The sequence below is a fragment of the Sebastes umbrosus genome, chromosome 1 (assembly GCF_015220745.1).
Source record: "Sebastes umbrosus isolate fSebUmb1 chromosome 1, fSebUmb1.pri, whole genome shotgun sequence".
NCBI lineage: Eukaryota > Metazoa > Chordata > Actinopteri > Perciformes > Sebastidae > Sebastes > Sebastes umbrosus.
In genome coordinates, this window is record NC_051269.1 from 8,503,594 (window position 1) to 8,523,808 (window position 20,215).

The 20,215-nt window shown below is 43.7% G+C and overlaps 1 protein-coding gene across 4 annotated transcripts; it reads right to left on the bottom strand.

Annotated features, from left to right (window-relative positions):
- Window positions 1–846: 846 nt before the first annotated feature.
- Window positions 847–19,467, bottom strand: pcif1 (phosphorylated CTD interacting factor 1). Of its 4 annotated transcripts, XR_005206585.1 has the most exons (17): window positions 19,287–19,465; window positions 14,808–14,966; window positions 14,511–14,635; window positions 13,978–14,103; window positions 13,713–13,846; window positions 13,445–13,599; window positions 12,316–12,463; window positions 12,093–12,176; window positions 11,479–11,578; window positions 9,825–9,984; window positions 8,827–8,996; window positions 7,406–7,492; window positions 7,115–7,299; window positions 6,035–6,128; window positions 5,546–5,721; window positions 3,796–5,375; window positions 847–3,699 (listed from the first exon to the last, which is right to left on the bottom strand). XR_005206585.1 is itself a non-coding variant. In XM_037767124.1 (16 exons), the coding sequence occupies exons 2-16, from the start codon at window positions 14,932–14,934 to the stop codon at window positions 4,994–4,996; spliced, it is 2,253 nt and encodes a 750-aa protein (XP_037623052.1). In that variant the 5' UTR covers window positions 14,935–14,962; window positions 19,287–19,467; the 3' UTR covers window positions 847–4,993. The 4 variants fall into 4 exon arrangements, 3 of the variants coding, with proteins under 3 accessions (XP_037623052.1, XP_037623039.1, XP_037623061.1); XM_037767124.1 differs by having other exon boundaries at window positions 847–5,375; window positions 14,808–14,962; window positions 19,287–19,467; XM_037767111.1 differs by having other exon boundaries at window positions 847–5,375.
- Window positions 19,468–20,215: the final 748 nt, after the last annotated feature.

Consider the following 20,215-nt stretch of genomic DNA (forward strand, 5'->3'; position numbering starts at 1 on the left):
AAATCCAGAAGAAACGGTTTATTTAGTATTTATTTATTACGTTATTATTACTATTGTTGTTATTATTATTTTAAGGAGCATAGCTAACATTAAATACTTCGAGCTCATGATATGTGGAGATATGAATCTCAATTACAACAATAAGTTTGCTTGAAATAATGAGATGCCTTTAGTCTTTTACATGGTCATTTCTAAAAGAAAATGAGATCAAATTCAATTATGTGATGAAGTTCTGCTAATTATGATATGCATAACCAATAAATACAAACCCTTTATCTAATAACTACGTTATATTTATCTTATTAGATATATAACTATTAGATATGGAGAAAAGAGGTACAGATCAGTACTGTTTTCTACTGTCCTGATTTTTCAGTTATCAGATAATGTATAGAATATTTTTTATTCCATAAATACCTTTATTCTGCACTTATTGCAGATCTAAAAAATTAAGGGAAAATACAGTTCTCTTGAAATAGTGAGATTGGAAGTCGTTATTACAAAATGTTTTCTCAAATTGTGAGATATTTTGCCATTTTAATAGCGTTCTGGTATTCTTGCAGTGATACAGGAGAAAAACCTTAGATATACTTCCATAGACACATCAGATAATGACGTCTGGTCACAAAATCTGATTTGATCTGACTTGCATAGTTTAGATTTATTTAATGAATATTTTAATTATTCCTCTTGTGTGTTAATTATCTAACCGGGTTAATTGTAAAGTGTATTTATTTTTTAACTTTTCATGGTTGGACACTTCCTGTGTCCTGTGTTGTATGGACAGTACAACATGTGTAAATATCCCATCATCAGAGCGTGAGAAAGACGAGTTGGACTGGTGAGTAACTGGGTTGGATATATTTTTACTGGGAGAGTGAAGCTGCATTTTGTCTGCAGGCAGGATGAAGGACAGACTGTATTTACATTCTCCAGCTGTGAGAACCACAAACATGGCCGGGTCTTCACCGCCCGGCAGCATCGCCACGTGACATCACAATGATGGTTATTTCATATTTAACCCAGACTCGAGAGGTTTCACTGAATCGGAGGGAATCCAAACAACTTGATGGTTTGAATCAAGACAAAATTACTGGAGGCGTCATGTTGTAATTAGGACTTCTGTTTTATAACTTTATAATTATGAGACGCTAGCTCTTAATTAAAACTTAAAGATCTTGAAATAAAAAAAATCTTGCAGCTAAAGATTACTGGGATCTCTCTCGTTATTATATTATCACATAGTAATTGCAAGATCTTCTCGTAAGTATAATTATTTTATCTTTTACTTACAAGATCTTTATTTTGTTACCATGAGATAGCCCGACGGATGTCATAAATACAAGAAAACTTTCATGAAATATTTTCTCAAAATAAAGAAATAAAGTTCAATTAATTATGAGATAAAAAAATAATTACTTAGTTAAATGGCCTTTGTCTAATAATTACGAGATCTTTGTTGTAATTTATGTTCCAAGTATTAGACATGGATCTCAAGTACAAGAGAAGATGTAATTGCAAAACAACTATCCAAAAACATACAACAGTTCTCTTGTGATTAAAGTTTTATCGTAATTATCAGTTTATCTCATAATTACAAGAACATAATTCCGTATTTATTCTATTCGAATCATAAAAAAAAAAGTTTTCTTGAAATTATGAAATGCAGACGTTATAATGACCAGAAAACTAATCAAATGTTCCTATAATTACAAGAGACCTTCTTAATCACAATTTTTTTTTTTTTTTTATCTCATAATCACAAGAACTTTTTATAAGATACAGATCCCAGAATTAGGAAAAATAACTCTTAATTACAATAAAACATCTCCAATTTGTTTTCTTTGGTGACTGTAATGTAGTTTCACAGGAATACCAAAGTGTTACTCGCTTTCTAGAAATATTAAAGGGACATTCCAACATTAGCGTAGCTTAGCACAAAGACTGGAAGCAGGGGGGAACTGCTAGCTTAGCAGGAAAAATAATCTTCCAACAACTCAAGATTTGCAGTAAACACAATATCCCTAAATGTTGGACTGCTCCTTTAAAGAAAACGTTTACACTTTTTTAGTGTGATTTCCCGTGACGCGGCGATGAAGATGTGGCGACACCACGCGGCCCGAAGACTCGGCCTAAAAAACACATTCAGGATTACGACATCATTTAGAGTCCAAAAGGTTTCATGCACAACAAAAAAAACAAAATAACCCCAAAACAAACATAAAAACAAACAGTTACTGAAAAGAGAACAGCTGAGAATTATAAAAATAATGTGGAGGAGTATTCTGCTGGTTAGACTTCAGCATTACCGATGCATACACACTTCTACTTTTACATACAAGATATAGATTTTCTTAATAACACTTTGGTTTAGTTTAAAACAAACTATCATAAGCTGTATAATACAGAAAACAGATCTCCATCTCTTTTTAAAAAAATGTTAAATTAAATCAAATAAAAAAAGAACAATTAAATTTGTTTTTTCAATCAATTTAACAGCAGATGAGGAAAATAACATCAACAGACTTCATATCAGTTTAACTGTACAGTATCTACACAGCTGGGGCAGAAACTGTTGTCACACGAAGACAGACGCCCGATAGGACGACTCATCAGCCAATCAGAGAACAGACAGTCTGCTGCTGGTGTCGAGCATGAATGTATAATAAGAACTGGATACTGCGCCGCCGCTCAGCCTCGCTTCCGATTTTGCTCAGTGGCCACTCGTGGTATTGCAGCGAAAAATCCCCCTGCAGCCCAAAAAGCATTTTCCCCATAGGCCACCATTGTAAATGAGACAGTTAACAGGACATCTTGAACTGCAAAGGTCAATTATGACTATTATGATTTTATGATCCATGAAGATTTTATATTTGTAAAACTTTCCTCGATATAAAAATCTGTGACGTCATCACAATGTAAAGTCTAGCGGGAACATCGAGAGAAACTACTACTGCATTCAGCGGGCCGCATGCCCCGGAAGTAAACCTGCAAGCTAGAAACTTTTTTGGCGTATGTACCAGGTGAGCGATTCTAATTGGACTGAATAGGCGCCACCTTGGAGTCCGGTATCCAGTTCTTATTATACATCCATGGTGTCAAGTTACCAAGTGTGAGGAGTCGCTGGTTCCTTGAGTATTCTTCGTTATTTAACAATTCCTTTTTAAGATCTGTTTGTAAACACTAAATCAAACCAGGGCCCCGTTTCAGAAAGCAGGTTTAACAAACTCTGAGTTCACTAATCCTGAGGTTCCAGAGTCAGTTCAATCAAATCGGAGTAGGTTGAACCTGAACATAAAAAGCCATCATCAATAGAGCTCTGATACTACGATTCACCATGGCAACAGGTAAAAATGAGGCGGAAATGTTAATACAGGTATATGCTGACTGTGCACAGTAATCTCTAAAGAAAGTAAGCGCGGGGAGAAGTGTCAATAACACAATTTTTATTCAGTGTTGTCCATTAATTCGTTTACCAGAATGACATTTCCTCAATGGATGAAGTGTTAAATAAATAAATCTGATTGTGTATTAGGCTGTAGCCTACATTACATGTGTCCGGTTCTGTAAGAGGGAGGCGACAGAGAGAAACTCAGGGTTTGTTGGGGAAAACTTGCCAGAGAGCAGGTTAGGTTCACAGAGTCAGTTACCATGGTAACTGACCCAGAGTTCTTCCTGGAACTGAAATCCAGAGTTTACCTCATCTCAGGGTTAACCAATTCAGAGTTTACCTCATCTCAGGGTTAACCAATTCAGAGTTTACCTCATCTCAAGGTTAACCAATTCAGAGTTTACCTCATCTCAGGGTTAACCAATTCAGAGATTTCACTCAACACGCTTTCCGAAACAGGGCTCTGACAAAAAGTTCATGCTCTACAATATTAGAGTATTAAACTGAAACAAATTCATTTGGACTAAATAGTCAGTTTTTAGAAAAAACGTCTTATTACAAGAAAAATGCTGAGAAAAAAAAATACATAATATTTCATACTTTTTAAAAAAAAAAGTTTACATGACAAGAAAAATATTTTTGAGAAAAAGTTATGCTACGAGAACAAAAGTCGTATAAGGAGAAAAAGGTTGCTTTATGTGGTAAACGGGGTTCTGTCGATGAGAACGGAACAGGAACCCTGAATTAACTTCTCACACTTCACAACTCTATTTAACACGGAGGACCGTCTCCAACAGCTCCACCTGGTGCCAAACGCACCTGGTCCAACCTGTCACATCTCTGATCAAACTTCCTGTTCAATAAAGACACCACAGGAAGTCTGATGGGACCTCTGAGTCGTCTATCATTGCTGACCAGTCTGAGACACAATCTGAGCCCCAGTTCTGACTCCGCCTCCTTACACAAGCAAATATGACCTCACTGCGAACGCTCCACCACCTCCTGCCCACTGAGTTTCCCACAATGCACTGCGGGCTGAGAAGGTTCTTCCTGTGAAGGACGCGCACCTATTGGCCAGGTTGTCCCGAGGAGACGGGGCCTGAAGATTCTGTCCGACTCAATAAAGAAAGACGAGTCCAATAGAAACGATAGCTGCCTTGTCAACCAATCACCAAGCCCTGTCGGTGTGGGGACCAATCAGAAGTCCTCCAGTGACATCAAAGATGACATCACAGGTGAGTGAAAAGGTTTTTTATTGCTGGAGCTCAACTACATCTTCTTATTGACTGCTTGTTGCTGAGCAACGGGAGCAGCCACACCTGGACGTGAATCAGTTGCAGGTGAAAAAAAAAGCTCCAAACGCTGTGATGTCAGAGCTCCGACCAATCAGAAGAGCTGATGTGAGGGGAGACGGTGAAAGCCAACAGAAAGGAATAACTCTGGTGCCGCCCCCTGCTGGCGGCGGCAGAACGGTATTGTGGGTATGTGGACAGATGCTACAGGTGCTGGTGAAGGACAATCTGAACAGACGAGACGACGATCAAAAACAGATAAACTTTACACAGGCGAAGGGGCGTGGTCACACTACAATCCCCGCCCCTTTTACACGGCGGCCGTCTTGTCATGAGGACTGCTGCTGCTACTACTGCTACTACTACTACTACTACTGTTGTTGTTGTTGTTGTTGTTGGTGTTGTTGTTGGTGTTGTTGTTATCGTCATGGCCACCAGGTGACGTCACGGCACTCTGCGTCCTTTCAGCGGCCTTGGGGGCAGAGTCTTTGTCTCCAGGGGCAATAGGGGCAATAGGAGCAATAGGGGCGGGGCCAGGAGAGGACAGGGAGGCAGGTCGGGCGGGGGATGGGCGGTATGCTGCACTTAGCTCGGCCAGACGTTCTGGAGTCGGCCCCCACTTCGCAAAACCAGCGTCGTTCTGAAGGAAGATTACTGCAGTACCGTGTACCGCCCGGTAGTACATCTCATCTCTGAAAATACACAGAGTTTAATGTAGTAAATCTACTCCCTGCAGGGACCAACATAGGTACTACTGCGTAGGAAAATATAGTGCAGTATCATTGCAGTGCTGTACTCTGGAGTTGAGTTTAGTTATCAGTACAGTACAGTGTATCAGTGTAGTACAGTGCAGTGTTAGTACCTCTTGCAGAGGTGCTGACTCCCGGAGCGATACTCGTGTTCGTAGGCCGAGACGCTCAGCTGGTGACGGAGGAATCGACTTCCCTCCATGCGGGTCAGAGCCGGAGTCACAGGGTCACGCCACTCAGGGACGAAGACGATGAAAGACAGAGGCTCAGAGGACTTTTCCAACAGCGCCTGATGGACAGAGACAGACTGCAATATGTTGACCTGTATCTACAAGACCCAGTACAGCCCAGTTCAGAACCGTACAGCCTGGTTTAAGACTCGCACAGCCCAGTTTATACCCATACAGCCTGGTTTAAGACCCAGTACCAAACCAGTACGGACCAGTATGACGCAAGCTGATCCAGACTAGGGTAGCCTGGTTCATACTGGTACTGATAAAAGCAGCAACACACTGGCTCAGATCAGTATAAGCAGGTACAGACTGGTTCAAACCAGTGCGGACCAGTATGGTACAATCTAATATACAATCTAATGGACGGACCTCAAAGTGTGTCACCATGGCCTCCATCAGCTCTTCACAGAACGGAGGGTTGGCTTCAAACGAGCCGCTGACTGGACAGAAAGACAGGAACGGCCTGAAAACACACACATATAATGGGTTAATAATACTGTAATAAGACTGTAAAACTACTGTAATACTGTTACGGAGAAGGAGGTTGTGCTTCAACAATGGGATTTACAGTGGAGTGTTAAAACCAAAGTCCTATAGAGTGGTGCAGGAATGAGTCCTAAAACCCGGAAATGAGTTAGCATTTTATTACTTCCGGTTCCCTCGTCTGGAAGTCAATGGTTTTAAAGTTAGATGCCTGAGATAAGGTCTGTGGTTAACACAAGCTGAATAGATTTTAATGCTTGGTTCTACGATATAAAATACGTCAGTAAATATTCCATTAGTGAATTCTGAAGCTTATATATGATGGTTGCTAACAAGTGGCTAAATGAGACTACTAAACGTCATCACGCCGACTCGTCTGCCTTTACAGCCTCGTTGTTAATTCTCGCGCTCATGCAACCATGGTGTAGTTTGTTTATAGCCTAACGTATGCTTTTTACTTCTGGCGTTTGCATTCACGCTTCAAAAATCATAAAAGTGGTGTTCATTTGGTGGTGTTATCTTGCTGAACGAAAAGTGTAAGTGTCATGAACTTGCTTTTGCCACAGAGCTTGTTTTCTGCAATAATCCAAAACCCAATGGAAAAATCCAATTGGCCTTTTGTCAAGGGAACCAGGGCGATGCTAACTCCCTGGTTGGCCTACAAATATTGTGAACCAAATAAACAAATGAAATGTGAGTATTTAGTCCTCCCTGACTTAAAAGTCTGGGATGTGCTACCTTTTCACATTTTTTTTTTTTAGAATATACTGCTGTAATACTATTAAATACCAACATATACCACCAACATATGATTCTGATGCATACGACAGTAACATACAGACTTTTTTTTAATAGTCTGTACTAGCTGTCTGTGTGTATCCCACCTGTTGAACCTCATGGGTAAAAACAGACAGACAGACAGACAGACAGACAGACAGTGTGTAGCGGTGTTAACACCTGTCTCACCCTCTGGATCCGAAGAAGCCGTCGGTGTCGGGGAAGGCAGAGCCGAACTGTTTGAAGTAGCAGTTGAGCGGCGAGGCGAAACACTCGAAGGAAACTCCAAACTGTCGGATCAACGCCTCGAACACAGACACCGGCAGCGCCCCCTGCAGACCCGTCCCCTCGTTAGCTCCGCTGCCAAACATCACCTGGACACACACACACCTCGTTAACTCACCAATCAATGAGTCGTTACCAAGCACAGATGAGGTGAGATCAGGTGAACCCTGATTGGTTAACAGAGAGTCAGCTGACCTGGTATCTCTTGAGGAGGCACCAGACTCTGGACAGGAACCTCTCAAAGCGAGGATCGTCTATACAGCTGTACCTGTACAACAACTCCTGGACAACACAGACAGGCAGAGAGTCAGACATACACACACAGACAATCAGTCCTCTTGCAGATGTGCTGGCGCCCACAGCAATATTCATGTTTGTGCGGACACAGACACAGACAGACAGAGACACACACAATCTTCCACAAAAGGCAGACAGATTTACATTTTACTGAAAGAATGTCGCCCTCCGCTGGTTGACTTCAGCTACTTACTGTGTTTTTCACTGCTAAAATTGCTAATATAGGATTATTAGTAATTGTTGGAACTACCGCAACTTCTTCAATACAGAGCAGGGCCTTTATTTTTAATTATTTTACACATCCTCCATGTTTACCGGTTTGTGATTGGTCAAACTCACCGCCGTGTGAACTCCCGACGGCTTGACCCTTTTCCTAAAATCACATTTAAGCTTCTGTCAATTGACCCTTCGCTAAGTCTCGCCCCTTTAACAGACAGGCTGATCACCGGCCAGCTCTGACCAGGGTCCATCAACTATACGACTCTGCTTCATAGACATACAATCGTTTAAGATTCTCAACATTTTCAGGCCGGTTTTGTGGATTTTGAGCTAGTCATAGATGTTTTTGTTAAAGAGTAAAATCCTTTTTGTTTAACCAGAAACAGCAGCTATATCGCTCTCGCCAAATACACCAGATTCCATTGACAGAAAGAGTAATTTTATCGCGTCGTAAAAACACACTTAATTCAAACTCAACAGAAACTAAATAAAAGTCACCAAAACTACCTTTGTTCATCTTTCCCCCTTTTTCAACAATCACCAGCTCTGGTTTGGTGGATTCCCTTAATTCACCGCATTAGGTGTGAAAATATCGTGAGAAAAGCGAGAGGGAGGTCAGACATCAGAGAAGCAGCGGGGGAAAACAGCTGTAGAGCCAGAATATTTTCACATCTTCGATTGTTGTAACATTGGAAAGACTTACCAAGACACGGTTGGTGAGTTCTGTCGACTTTGAAATGTGTTTTATGGTCGTGGTAAAATTACTGTTTTTGTCGATGGAGTCTGGTGTATTTGGCGAGAGCGATATAGCTGCTGTTTCTGGTTGAACAAAAAAACAGTGTGGGCTCCATGCTAGCTCCGACAGCATGACGGAGTAGCAGCTGCTAACAACAAAGGGGTGGGGCTTAGCAAGGGGTCAATTGAACTCAACACTTCTTGCGGAGAAGTTTCACATTAAAAGCCATGACAGAGTGTCTAGTAGTTTCCTGTGCTCATCAGCCACCTGCTGTTACACCTGAATGTGTACCTTCTATGTTGTCGTAGTAACATCAGTATCAGTAGTCTCTCTCAGTACTCAGAGTACTGCCATCAGTACTGACCAGTTTGCTGAAGTGACCTCTGTTGACTTTGACCATCTCTCCTCTGAAGCGTAGACATGCCACGTCATTCTCAAAGTGCAGCTCGACTCGAGGGAGGGGCGGCGAGGGGATCGCCAGACGCACAGGGTAACAGTAGACCAACCGGGACTGCTGGGGGGACGCACACGCCTCTGAACACACACACAAACAACACATTAATAACCAACACAGGAAACAAAGCTACCTGCAGGCAGGGCTCAGGTGTGTACGTGTGAGTACCTGTGGGTATGGCAGGTAATTTACTAAAAGTCCCACATGAATATCTCTGCATACTGGGGTCCCTAAACAGTCTTGAATCACATAAATTGGGTATCACTGTAGAGCTGAGACTCTTGTGGATCCAATGAGCCCAACTGTATTCATGTGTGATGATGTTAGTTCCCATACCAGCCATTTCATAGTAGTGAGACCATTTTTTTAAAACTTGATCTTGGTTTGTTTTTTAATTAGTATGGCTGAATGTATAGTCAACATGCATCAACATTATTATTAGTTATTCTCAGATGGATAGCGGGAGCTTGTGTATCGGTGCTGTCCCCGCTACTGAAACGGAGCGCAGGAGATCGATAGACAGACAGACAGACAGTGAACACTTTTATTCCTATCTAGGAAAGCCATCCATCCTCTGAATGCTCTAGGTCTCTAGTTTGTGGCTGTAAAGTTTCATGAGGCTGTGATTATCCTAGAGGTCACCACAGGTCATTTATACAGGGAGGTCAGGTTTCAAATGGTCTCACTATATGAAATGTCTCCTATGGGGACTTACATCATCACACATGAATACAGTTGGGCTTATTGGATCCACAAGAGACTCAACTTTACAATGAGACCCAATTTATGTAATTCAAAGACTGTTTATTTACCCCAGTCTGTGCCAAAATCTTGTCCTGCTGCCTACAGATTCTACATGTAAATGCATAATCTGTTTATAGAGATTTTGTGTGTGTATGTGTGTGTACCTGTGGGGGGGTCCTGCAGCAGACTCAGGTGTGTCTGTCTCATCCGGCGGCTGTACTCTGCAGACAGCTGGTAGATCTTGGAGCAGATTCCCTCCACAGAGTCTTTGGCGACAGCGGTGACGTGAGGACCACACTGCTGTCTCAGGTGCTCCAGACGGTCCTACACAAACACACACACACAGTAACTACATTACATCCTGGCACAATGAACATGTCTTCAGCTTGTGAATAAACAATCATCCGTTCAGTTCGGGCTGTGGTGGCAGCAGACTGAGCCAGGTAGCCCAGACATCCGTCAGCTTTTCCTGGAGGACCCCGAGGTGTTCCAAGGCCTGATATGTAATCACACCTCTCACTCTAATTTAACAAGGACAGAATGGCTCACAGTGACGGCCCCGGTGCCCCACACTGCCACAGTACGTCTCGAGAGACGAGAGTCATGTCATTTAAATCAAATCACTGGTTCACAAACATACATCCACTGTCTAAAAGGAGGAAGCAAAATGCCATTTATGAACTAGGTTTATATCTTATAAGGGCGGGAACACAACGTCAATGCCCAAGCACCTCAACATTGCGCATTAGTTAAAACCAAATGTTTTCTGTAGCGCACCGTTCTTATTAAACCTCCTATATATATATATGTATATATATATATATAAATAAAAAAGGAAAACTTTTTAAAATATTTTTTTTGGGGATCAATTATAAATTAATGAACAAAAATAAACCACTTTTGATGTTCATTATATATTAAAGGTCACTTTGAATAATTAACTAAAGATTTTAAATTTGGGACGGTCCACATTCATTTTGGGACAGATTGGGTTGTATTATGGGACAGTTCTGGGAGGATGGTTAGTTTAGAGCCCTGATCAGGACATAATCCACATCAGTCCTCTTGAATCTGAGATTCAACAATCAGCCAGAGTCTCTTTTCAACAGCTTGACATCATCTTTCCGAGGGAGGCTGAGCAGTGGGATACCCTGATAGTTGGAGCTCATTCTCCAGTCCCCCCTATTAAATATGGGAACAACCAACCCGATCTGCCAGTCCTAAGGTACCGTCTCCGACCTCCACTAGACATTTAAGAGGTGTCTCAACCGAGACATCCCCAAAATGTCCATGATCTCTGTAAACTAACACCAGAGTTTTTGTGACCACAGCAGCTGCAGTGCTTCCGATATTGATTTGCTGCTTCAAGAGTCCTCTAGTCCGACCAACCTGAAAGGATTCCTTCACAGCTGCTGTCCACCAGCAGGTTCTTTGGTTGCTGCCACAACAGGCACCAACAACCCTCTGGCCACAACTCATAACAGCTGCTTCCCCAATGGAAAATCTGAACATGACCCCCTCAGTCTCCATGAACCCATCCTTTCAACATTGCAGACATTTCTTACAGAGGTGGGAGTTCGCTGATACGGGTCACAGCCAGCCCAGCTCAGCCTCGCTACATACATTCGGGTTTACCGGGTCTGCCCAACAGCCTGCGCCACCACAGATCTGATCTTTGACCTAAGGTGCTCTGGAACCAGGTACATTCATGAACCACCTTGCACACGAACACGGTGTTCGTCATGAAACAGCCAGACTGGACATCTTAAGAAGAATTTACACAGTAAAAACCAGAAGAGGTCAAGGGTCAGCGGTTACCATGTAGTCCTCCTTGCTGGCGGAGTGATCTCGGCGCAGCCAGCTCATGGTGTCTTCAGCGTTCCACTTCACCACCTTCCTGCTCTCTGGACTCGCATTCCTGTACAGGTCAGAGGTCAAAGGTTAAAGGTTCTCTATAGAGCTGCAAAGATGAATCGATTAGGAGAAGACTTGGGAGAAACACTGATCAACTTGTTTCATCATTTTCTGACATTTTTTAGACCAAACAACTAATTGAGTAATCAAGAAAATAATCAACAGATTAAACGACAAGCTCTATTTCTCTATACAACATTCAGAGCATTAACCTCTTAAAAATCTGCCAACCCATCCGGCCTCTGTTCTGTCTTTCAGAGATCGTAGCAGGCTCAGTTTTAAAGCTAGAAGCTGAAGATACCGGCATCATATGAAATTAGAAACCTAAGAAATCCATTGGTACCAACCATGTCATACTAGCTTGACAAGACGGGGGCTAAATAACGCTCTGGGAATGCACCAATACCGATTGGTCGGATATTAGGCCATTACTGATTCAGATAGCTGGATTAGGTATTGGTGACAATTAAACTTGGGGTACTGAAGTCGGTACTTTTAAAAGGTCTGTTGTGACCTACCTGGAGTCAATCATCTTCTTGGCAGCTTCAGCGTATTTAAACAGCAGCTTCCGGGCCTCCTCTTTGTACTTGATACGCGACAACCTTAGACACATACACACAGATATTAATACATTACCAATATAAAAATAGATAATCAAAACAGGTAAGGAGAGACTTTTTCAATACAGACACTTTAGTGTGCAGTTTGTAGTAACTGACTGACAGACAGACAAACAGGTACCTGATGGGAATGTCGTTCATGACCTCTCTGAACATGGACGGGGAGATGACGGGGTCGCAGTCACTCGGCAGTAAGGGGTCGTGACCTTTGTCGATTACTTTCCTCTCCAGTAGCCAACGGTTGAACGACTCCCGGGGCGGATCAATACCTGAACCACAGACAGACAGACAGACCGTCAGTCAGTCAGACACAGACAGACTTACAATTCGCTTCCATGCAGTACATTGACTTTCAGAAGGTATCATTACCCTAGAGCAGCCACTCTCAACCACTGGGTCAGGGCCCATTGGTGAGCCTCAGAGTGCCATCTAGTGGGCCGCAGAGGTACAGCCCAGGGTTAGTATAGTAAACTAAAACTGACACTAAACTGACACTGAACTGTTGGAACACCGATACTAAATACAAACTTTATCCTTTCAGAAAAACAAAAACTAAACTGATAAATAGAAGGCTTGAAATAGACCCGGTGATCTGTATTGGCTGATACTGCTTCCAGCAATCAGTGATCCTTATCAGAGCACCCTTATGGTACATGTCCACAAGGGCGTTTTTTATCCCGAGGGATCGCCTTGCTTCCCGAGCATTGGACGCTTGATGGGCTGCCTCTAGACACAAGGCACTAGGCACCTGATTGGACGAACGCGTACCCTCATGGGCTGCTGCTCCCAGCTTTCAAACTGGAACCAACATTGCAACTTGTTTTGAAACTTTCTTCTCCGACATTACGTAAATAGTTCTCCAAAATGTGTTTCTGAAAACATTTTGTGCAAGAAGTGAGCCATGCAGTTTCTGAATCTGTCTTTATTTTGGATCAACAAGGGTTAGTTTAAAAGCTTCTATGGAGTTTCAAGAGGCGGCGAGTCGTGCCGAACGCCCATGATTTGCATAACGTAGCCTAGACCTCAACTTTATGCAAATGAGGAGCGGCCAACGTGACGCCCTGCCTTTCGAATCACGCTACCACGTTACCAGAATGCACTGCATGGCTGCTTACATGGAAAATGAATGGGAAGCGTGGAGCGGATGGAGGCTGTGGACATGTACCCTTACTCTCAGCGATGGCCCGACCATCTAAGAGCTACGTAAAGCTGTTTGTTTATCAACAGTGAATCATCAGGTGTGAGGGTACCTTCTCTCTGGTGGCACAGTTCGTGGTAGTGTTGCCTAAGTTTGGTGACCAGCTGAGCTCTCTGCAGCTCGATCTCAGGGTGGGGGGGCAGGTGGTTGGCGGGGGGATGCTCTCTGATCACAGCATTGGTCTGGGTGTCCAGGTCCCAGTAGATACTGAAAACAACAACAATAAACAACTTCAACAACATAAACGTTAAACCTCAAAAATGCTATCAACAGAGAAGCTAAAGATGCTAAAGGGGGAGGGGCATGGCCTCAGCACTCACACTGCTGGTCTGTATGGAGCAGGGGCGGGGCTTGGGGTTGTGGGCGTGGCTGGTTGGGCCTGTTTGTCCTCAGGGGCAGAGTTCCAGGGTTTGACCCCAGGGGTGCTGGGAGAGATGGGCGTGGTGGGCTCACCCTGGAAACAACAGGTCAGATTATCAAGTAAATTTGAGTATGCAGTTTCCCACAATACACTGCACACCAGTGACTACTTTAAATGTCAGCTTTAAAGTCGTAAACTGATCCATGACCATTTATTTTTTTTACCTTGACTCGTTTGATGCTGTTGGGCCCCGCCCCCTGCTCCTCAGAGCTCCTCCTCTTCCTCTGACCGTTACCTAGGTTACTCTCTCCACCCTCTGCTGGGGCTGCATTCAGACCTAATGGATCAGACTTCATACAGACAGACGGACAGACAGTCTCAGTTCCAAAGTACATACTAACTGTATACATTATGTACTACATATTAACTTTTAGCAGCTCCTGTTTGCAGTGTAGCATGGATGTACAGACAGCTATCACTGGATAACTTTGACACTGAAGAAAACTAAAAACATGATGATTCTCAGGCAAGGTCTGTAGCGTCTTTTTTCTATGATTTCTAAGTGGATTTATTCACATTCATTGGTGATGGAGAGACTAAAATGTGCAAGAGTATGACCCAAACTATAAGAGTCTGTGAAGTATCTTAATCAGCTCCACCTGCTGACAAACTACAATAACTAACTTCCTTGCTGTTGTTAAAACACCTGCATGCACCTGTCCTTTCAGACATTAAAAGAACCAGTGACATTACTCACGATGACATCATGCTGACCCAGAACTGGGACCTCCCACAGGCTCTGGTTGGTGAATCTGTTGAAATAATACGGTCGGTTCTCCCTCCGAGACCAGCACTTAGACCATCCAGCCTGGACCAGTTCATCTGTCAGAGAGACAGAGAGAGAGAGAGACAGGTCAGAGAGACAGACAGGTGTACCTGTGATCTCAGACAGGTAGAGAGACAGACAGGTGTACCTGTGATCTCAGACAGGTAGAGAGACAGACAGGTGTACCTTGGAGTTCAGACAGGCAGGTAGAGAGACAGACAGTTGTACCTGGGAGCTCAGGTGGTTTGGAGGTGGTGGACGGAGATAGGGGCGGTCCCTGAGAGGAGGCGGAGCCAGAGGGAGACGGCATCATGGTCGCCTCCCCCTTCACCGGTCCCTGGCTGTCATTGGACATCTCAGCTGCTCGTCAGAATGACATCGACCTGCCTGGACAGGAAGACACACTTTAACTTTCAAAATAAAACAGGGGTGAGATCACAGAAATAAAATAGGAGCGAAGGGTAAATTAACTGCTTGCTTTGGTAATTTGACTAGTACAAAAGAAAATGGCGATTGTTGTTAGTTGTTATGTTGACAACAGAACCCACGTCAGTGGTGTGGTCGCAGCTTGCGGAAAAGAGAGCAGCTGGCTGGCTAGTTAGCTTGGTAGCTATTACCCAAGCGGAGGCACCGTTTAGACCCGGCGCTGCTGCTGGTCACAAGCTTGCTGTTTGGCTCATTTTCCATAATGCTTCACAATGCTTCCATGCTTCAACCAAGCCCCCAGGAAGTGCACCGGTAGTTGATCCCAAAATCGTAGCGGCCAAATGGCGGTATAACAACTTCCATGTCAGTCACGTGATGCAATTGGGCGCAAAAATACTTTTTCCCATAAACTTATATTGGGAAAGAGCCGTCTGTAACCCAGCGGATAATTTTTTTGAGGTGAATCAACTTCCCAGTACGAACACTCTAATAGTCCTTATTTAAATCATTAGGTCCTAAAAGTTGTAAAACGCACTAATATCCAAATCCAGAGTTATTTCCCTTCCTCCGTTCATGTGAATGAGACACAGACTGTAACGACAGGGCAAACCTTGACAACGGCGTGACGTTTGGACCCCATGACCGAGTCATGTGACTGAGCGGACGCTACTGCACGTTCCATGGGCCTAATGGATGCGGAAGGTCGTCGGAAGATCCGGGTATTTTTTCAGACGAAAGTCGAGCCATTTTGGCATCATGCGCCACTGAGCAACTTCCATAGGAATGAACGGAGCCCCGCCTCCAATGGCAATAGTAATGTGCTTTCCTCCACCGTGTGTGGATTAAGCATTAAATTGTTCAATTTGATGTGCCTCTTGACCATCGCCTGCCGTGGCAATATTCGCCTGAAAGCTAACCAAAGTTGAACTCCATGCCAGTCTGAAGATGGGATTTGCCTTGCATAGAATGGAAGCGAACGGGAGGCAAATGTTAATTTTGCGCCTTAGTTGTTGCAGTTCTTGTTCAAACTGAGGAACGACTGACTTGCTGAGGATGGAATTTTAGATTATGTCATAAAAGTGAAATAAATACACAACTTTCCTTGATGGGAAATACGCTACTCTCTACACCAATGTGAGTTTGAAACGGTTAAACCCTGATTCACATTCTGTTATAACTAATAATTATATTTCCATTATCAATTAGTCTGCTGATCACTTTTGGGATTCATTGACTAATGATTGTCTATAAAATGACACATTGAAGAAACTGGGACATTTTGACTTTGTATCTTGAAAAATGACAAATGAGTTTATAAACAATACAGTGTCTTTTCCTCTTTATAAAAATGTATTATTACAGAAGAAGTTTATTGTTGTAACCAACCAATGTGTCATGTTAAACTATTTTTAATGAGAAACGTTACACTGATGGTGCGTAGTGAGCATTTGAAGAAATGATATGTTGTTAAACTCTTCAAATCAATAAGAAACTATTTTGATTAAATTAAACAAACACCATCTTGTTCCAGTTTTTCCAATGATTTTCTGTTTTGGATTAAACTGAATCTATTTGACTTTGAAAAACTGACTGTTTTATGACACTTTATAGACCGAACGATTAATCGATTAATCAGGATCAATAGCTAGCCTACAAATTAATCTAAATTTACCCTACAGATTATAAGGAATATTCAGATTAATCGATTAATGAAGAAATCTACAAAAGTAACAGACAGTGAATGATGTCAGTAAAGGACGGTGTATCATTGAAATAACGGACAATGTATGACTAGTAACGGACAATTTATGACTAGTAATGGACAATGTATGACTATTAACGGACGGTGTATGACTGTAGTAACGGACGGTGTATGACTGTAGTAACAGATGGTGTATGACTAGTAACGGACGGTGTATGACTAGTAACGGACGGTGTATGACTAGTAACGGACGGTGTATGACTAGTAACGGTGGTGTATGACTGTAAACGGACGGTGTGTGACTGTAGTAACGGACGGTGTGTGACTGTAGTAACGGACGGTGTGTGACTAGTAACGGACGGTGTATAACTGTAGTAACGGACGGTGTGTGACTAGTAACGGACGGTGTATGACTAGTAACAGACGGTGTATGACTGTAGTAACAGATGGTGTATGGCTGTAGTAACGGACGGTGTATGACTGTAGTAACAGACGGTGTATGACTGTAGTAACGGACGGTATATGACTGTAGTAACAGACGGTGTATGACTGTAGTTCCAGACGGTGTATAACTGTAGTAACGGACGGTGTATGACTGTGGTAACAGACGGTGTATGACTGTAGTAACAGATGGTGTATGACTGTAGTAACGGACAATTTATGACTAGTAACAGACAATGTATGACTAGTAACGGACAATGTATGACTAGTAACGGACAATGTATAACTAGTATATGACTAGTAACGGACAATGTATGACTGTAGTAACAGACGGTGTATGACTGTAGTAACGGACGGTGTATGACTGTAGTAACGGACGGTGTATGACTGTAGTAACAGACGGTGTATAACTGTAGTAACGGATGGTGTTTGACTAGTAACGGACGGTGTATGACTAGTAACGGACGGTGTATGACTGTAGTAACAGACGGTGTATGACCAGTAACGGACGGTGTATGACTAGTAACGGCGGTGTATGACTGTAGTAACGGACGGTGTGTGACTGTAGTAAAGGATGGTGTGTGACTAGTAACGGACAGTGTATAACTGTAGTAACGGATGGTGTGTGACTAGTAACGGACGGTGTATGACTAGTAACACACGTTGTATGACTGTAGTAACGGACGGTGTATGACTGTAGTAACGGACGGTGTGTGACTAGTAACGGACGGTGTATGACTGTAGTTATGGACCGTGTATGACTGTGGTAACGGACGGTGTATGACTAGTACCAGACGTTGTATAACTGTAGTAACTGACGGTGTATGACTGTAGTAACGGACGGTGTATGACTGTAGTAACGGACGGTGTATAACTTTAGTAACGGACAGTGTATGACTGTAGTAACGGACGGTGTATGATTAGTAACAGACGGTGTATAACTGTGGTAACAGAGGGTATATAACTGTAGTAACGCTCGGTGTGTGACTAGTAACGGACGGTGTGTGACTAGTAACAGACGGTGTATAACTTTAGTAACGGACAGTGTATGACTGTAGTAACGCACAGTGTATAACTGTAGTAACGCAGTGTATAACTGTAGTAACGCACAGTGTATAACTGTAGTAACGCAGTGTATAACTGTAGTAACGCACAGTGTATAACTGTAGTAACGCAGTGTATAACTGTAGTAACGCACAGTGTATAACTGTAGTAACGCAGTGTATAACTGTAGTAACGCACAGTGTATAACTGTAGTAACGCAGTGTATAACTGTAGTAACGCACAGTGTATAACTGTAGTAACGCAGTGTATAACTGTAGTAACGCACAGTGTATAACTGTAGTAACGCAGTGTATAACTGTAGTAACGCACAGTGTATAACTGTAGTAACGCTCGGTGTGTGACTAGTAACAGAAGGCGCTGTAGCTTAACGTTACAGACGATAACAGATTGACATGAACAGACTCACGGACCGTCTGAATGTGGCGGCAAACGGACCAATATAGGTTTTAATCTGATCAAAAATGAATCGATAAGGGAATAATAAGGGAACAGCGTATTAGTGTATCGACTGTGGTGAAATGAGAGTGCTGGGAGGTGAATAGATTAAATAAAGCCTGATGTTTTCCTTCTCTACGCAGGAACGAGCGCTATGGTTACACGCATGCGCCTGGACGGCTCTCCAAACAAACACGGAGGAGGAGAGGAGGGGGAGAGGGGGAGGTGAGGGAGAGAGGGGGGGAGGACAACACAAAGCTGCGGCTGCTCCTCTGGAGCCCGAGCTGAACACACGGACACAGCGGCTCTCTATCTCGGTCCACAACGGGGCCGAACCGGGCTAAAGTGATCTAAAAACACCGAGGAGACAACGGGACGCCTTTAGGTCCCGCCATTAACGGCCATTTTGCGTCACCCGCTCGCTCTCCGCTCAAAGCGACAGCTGCTGTTTAGGCGCCACTTCAGACAAGATGGCGGACACGCCCCTGCCACAGCGCTGCGCGTCCTGCACAGCCTTTCTGCTCTTCACTACAAACTGAGCCGCTCCGCGCACCGGGAGTCCGGCTCATCTGAAGGACGGAACCTTCCGCCGCATGTCGGTGCCGTCGGAGCGGCTCTGCGGGGCCTCGTACCCTTACCTTGGCCGGTTAAGTCACGGAGAGTCGCGGGTTCTGTCCGCTTGTTTCGGGTCCTCCGCTCCGCTCCCTCCCCGCCTGCTCAGACATCTTTACAGGGGCCCGGAGCGAGCCACTGCGCATGCGCGGCTGGTGTCCCACTTCCTGTTCTGAAACGTCCGCGTCGTGCCGCCATGTTGGGCAGGTCACTCCTCCCATTAATGGAGACTCCTCCTCCTCACAGCTTCTACATGTGTTTAAAGATAAACTGTTCTTCTTTGATGGAAAATCTAAATATACATTTATAATCAATTTAAATAAAATTTATTTTAAAGGGACAGTTTGTAACTTTTTAAGCGTATAACTGTAGCGGGTCGGCACACATGCGTTCGCATATGCATGCTCGCGTGTGGCCGGAGCCTCGTCTCCGCTGCCTGCTGTCCTTCACTCAGACAGCGCGCGCGTTCTCGTTGTCTCGCTCCACCTCTAGACGTGAACGCGCGCTCACTCCACACTGCAGAAGAGTTAGTTTAGCTCTGAGAATATCTAGTGAATGTAGAGTGGACGTTTGTGCATAAATAAATGCTGCAGCTCCTCCAGACCAACAGAGGTTTCCCGTGTCTTGTGAAGTGACGGAGCTCCTCAACGAGTTACGTTATCGTCTCGTTACCGACCGGGTGCCGGTGTCCTCGGCTGCCAGCTGCGGTCGGGAGGCGATAACGTAACTCGTTGAGGAGCCCCGCTGCTGAAGCCTGTGCTGAGCAGGAAAAGCCAACACTAGGATCAGCATTGATTCATTGAGAGACCTTCGTCTGGTCAGCTAACATTACTGCCAAGCAGCTGAAATATAGAGTGATATTGTGGTTTTAGCTGACGTGTGTCGCCTCACTGTTATGAGCGATGCTCGTTCATGTCTATGTAGAGCGAGCAAGCGCGAGCTTGACGCTGACTTT

What these genes read in the sequence shown, in the direction of transcription:
- pcif1 (XM_037767124.1), bottom strand. Translation starts at nt 14,934, where the DNA reads ATGTCCAATGACAGCCAGGGACCGGTGAAGGGGGAGGCGACCATGATG. An exon ending in ACTGTGCCACCAGAGAGAAG is followed by an intron (nt 12,464 to 13,444) that starts GTACCCTCACAC and finishes TCTGTGGTTCAG; the next exon opens with GTATTGATCCGCCCCGGGAG. An exon ending in AAGAAGATGATTGACTCCAG is followed by an intron (nt 11,579 to 12,092) that starts GTAGGTCACAAC and finishes TGACCTGTACAG; the next exon opens with GAATGCGAGTCCAGAGAGCA.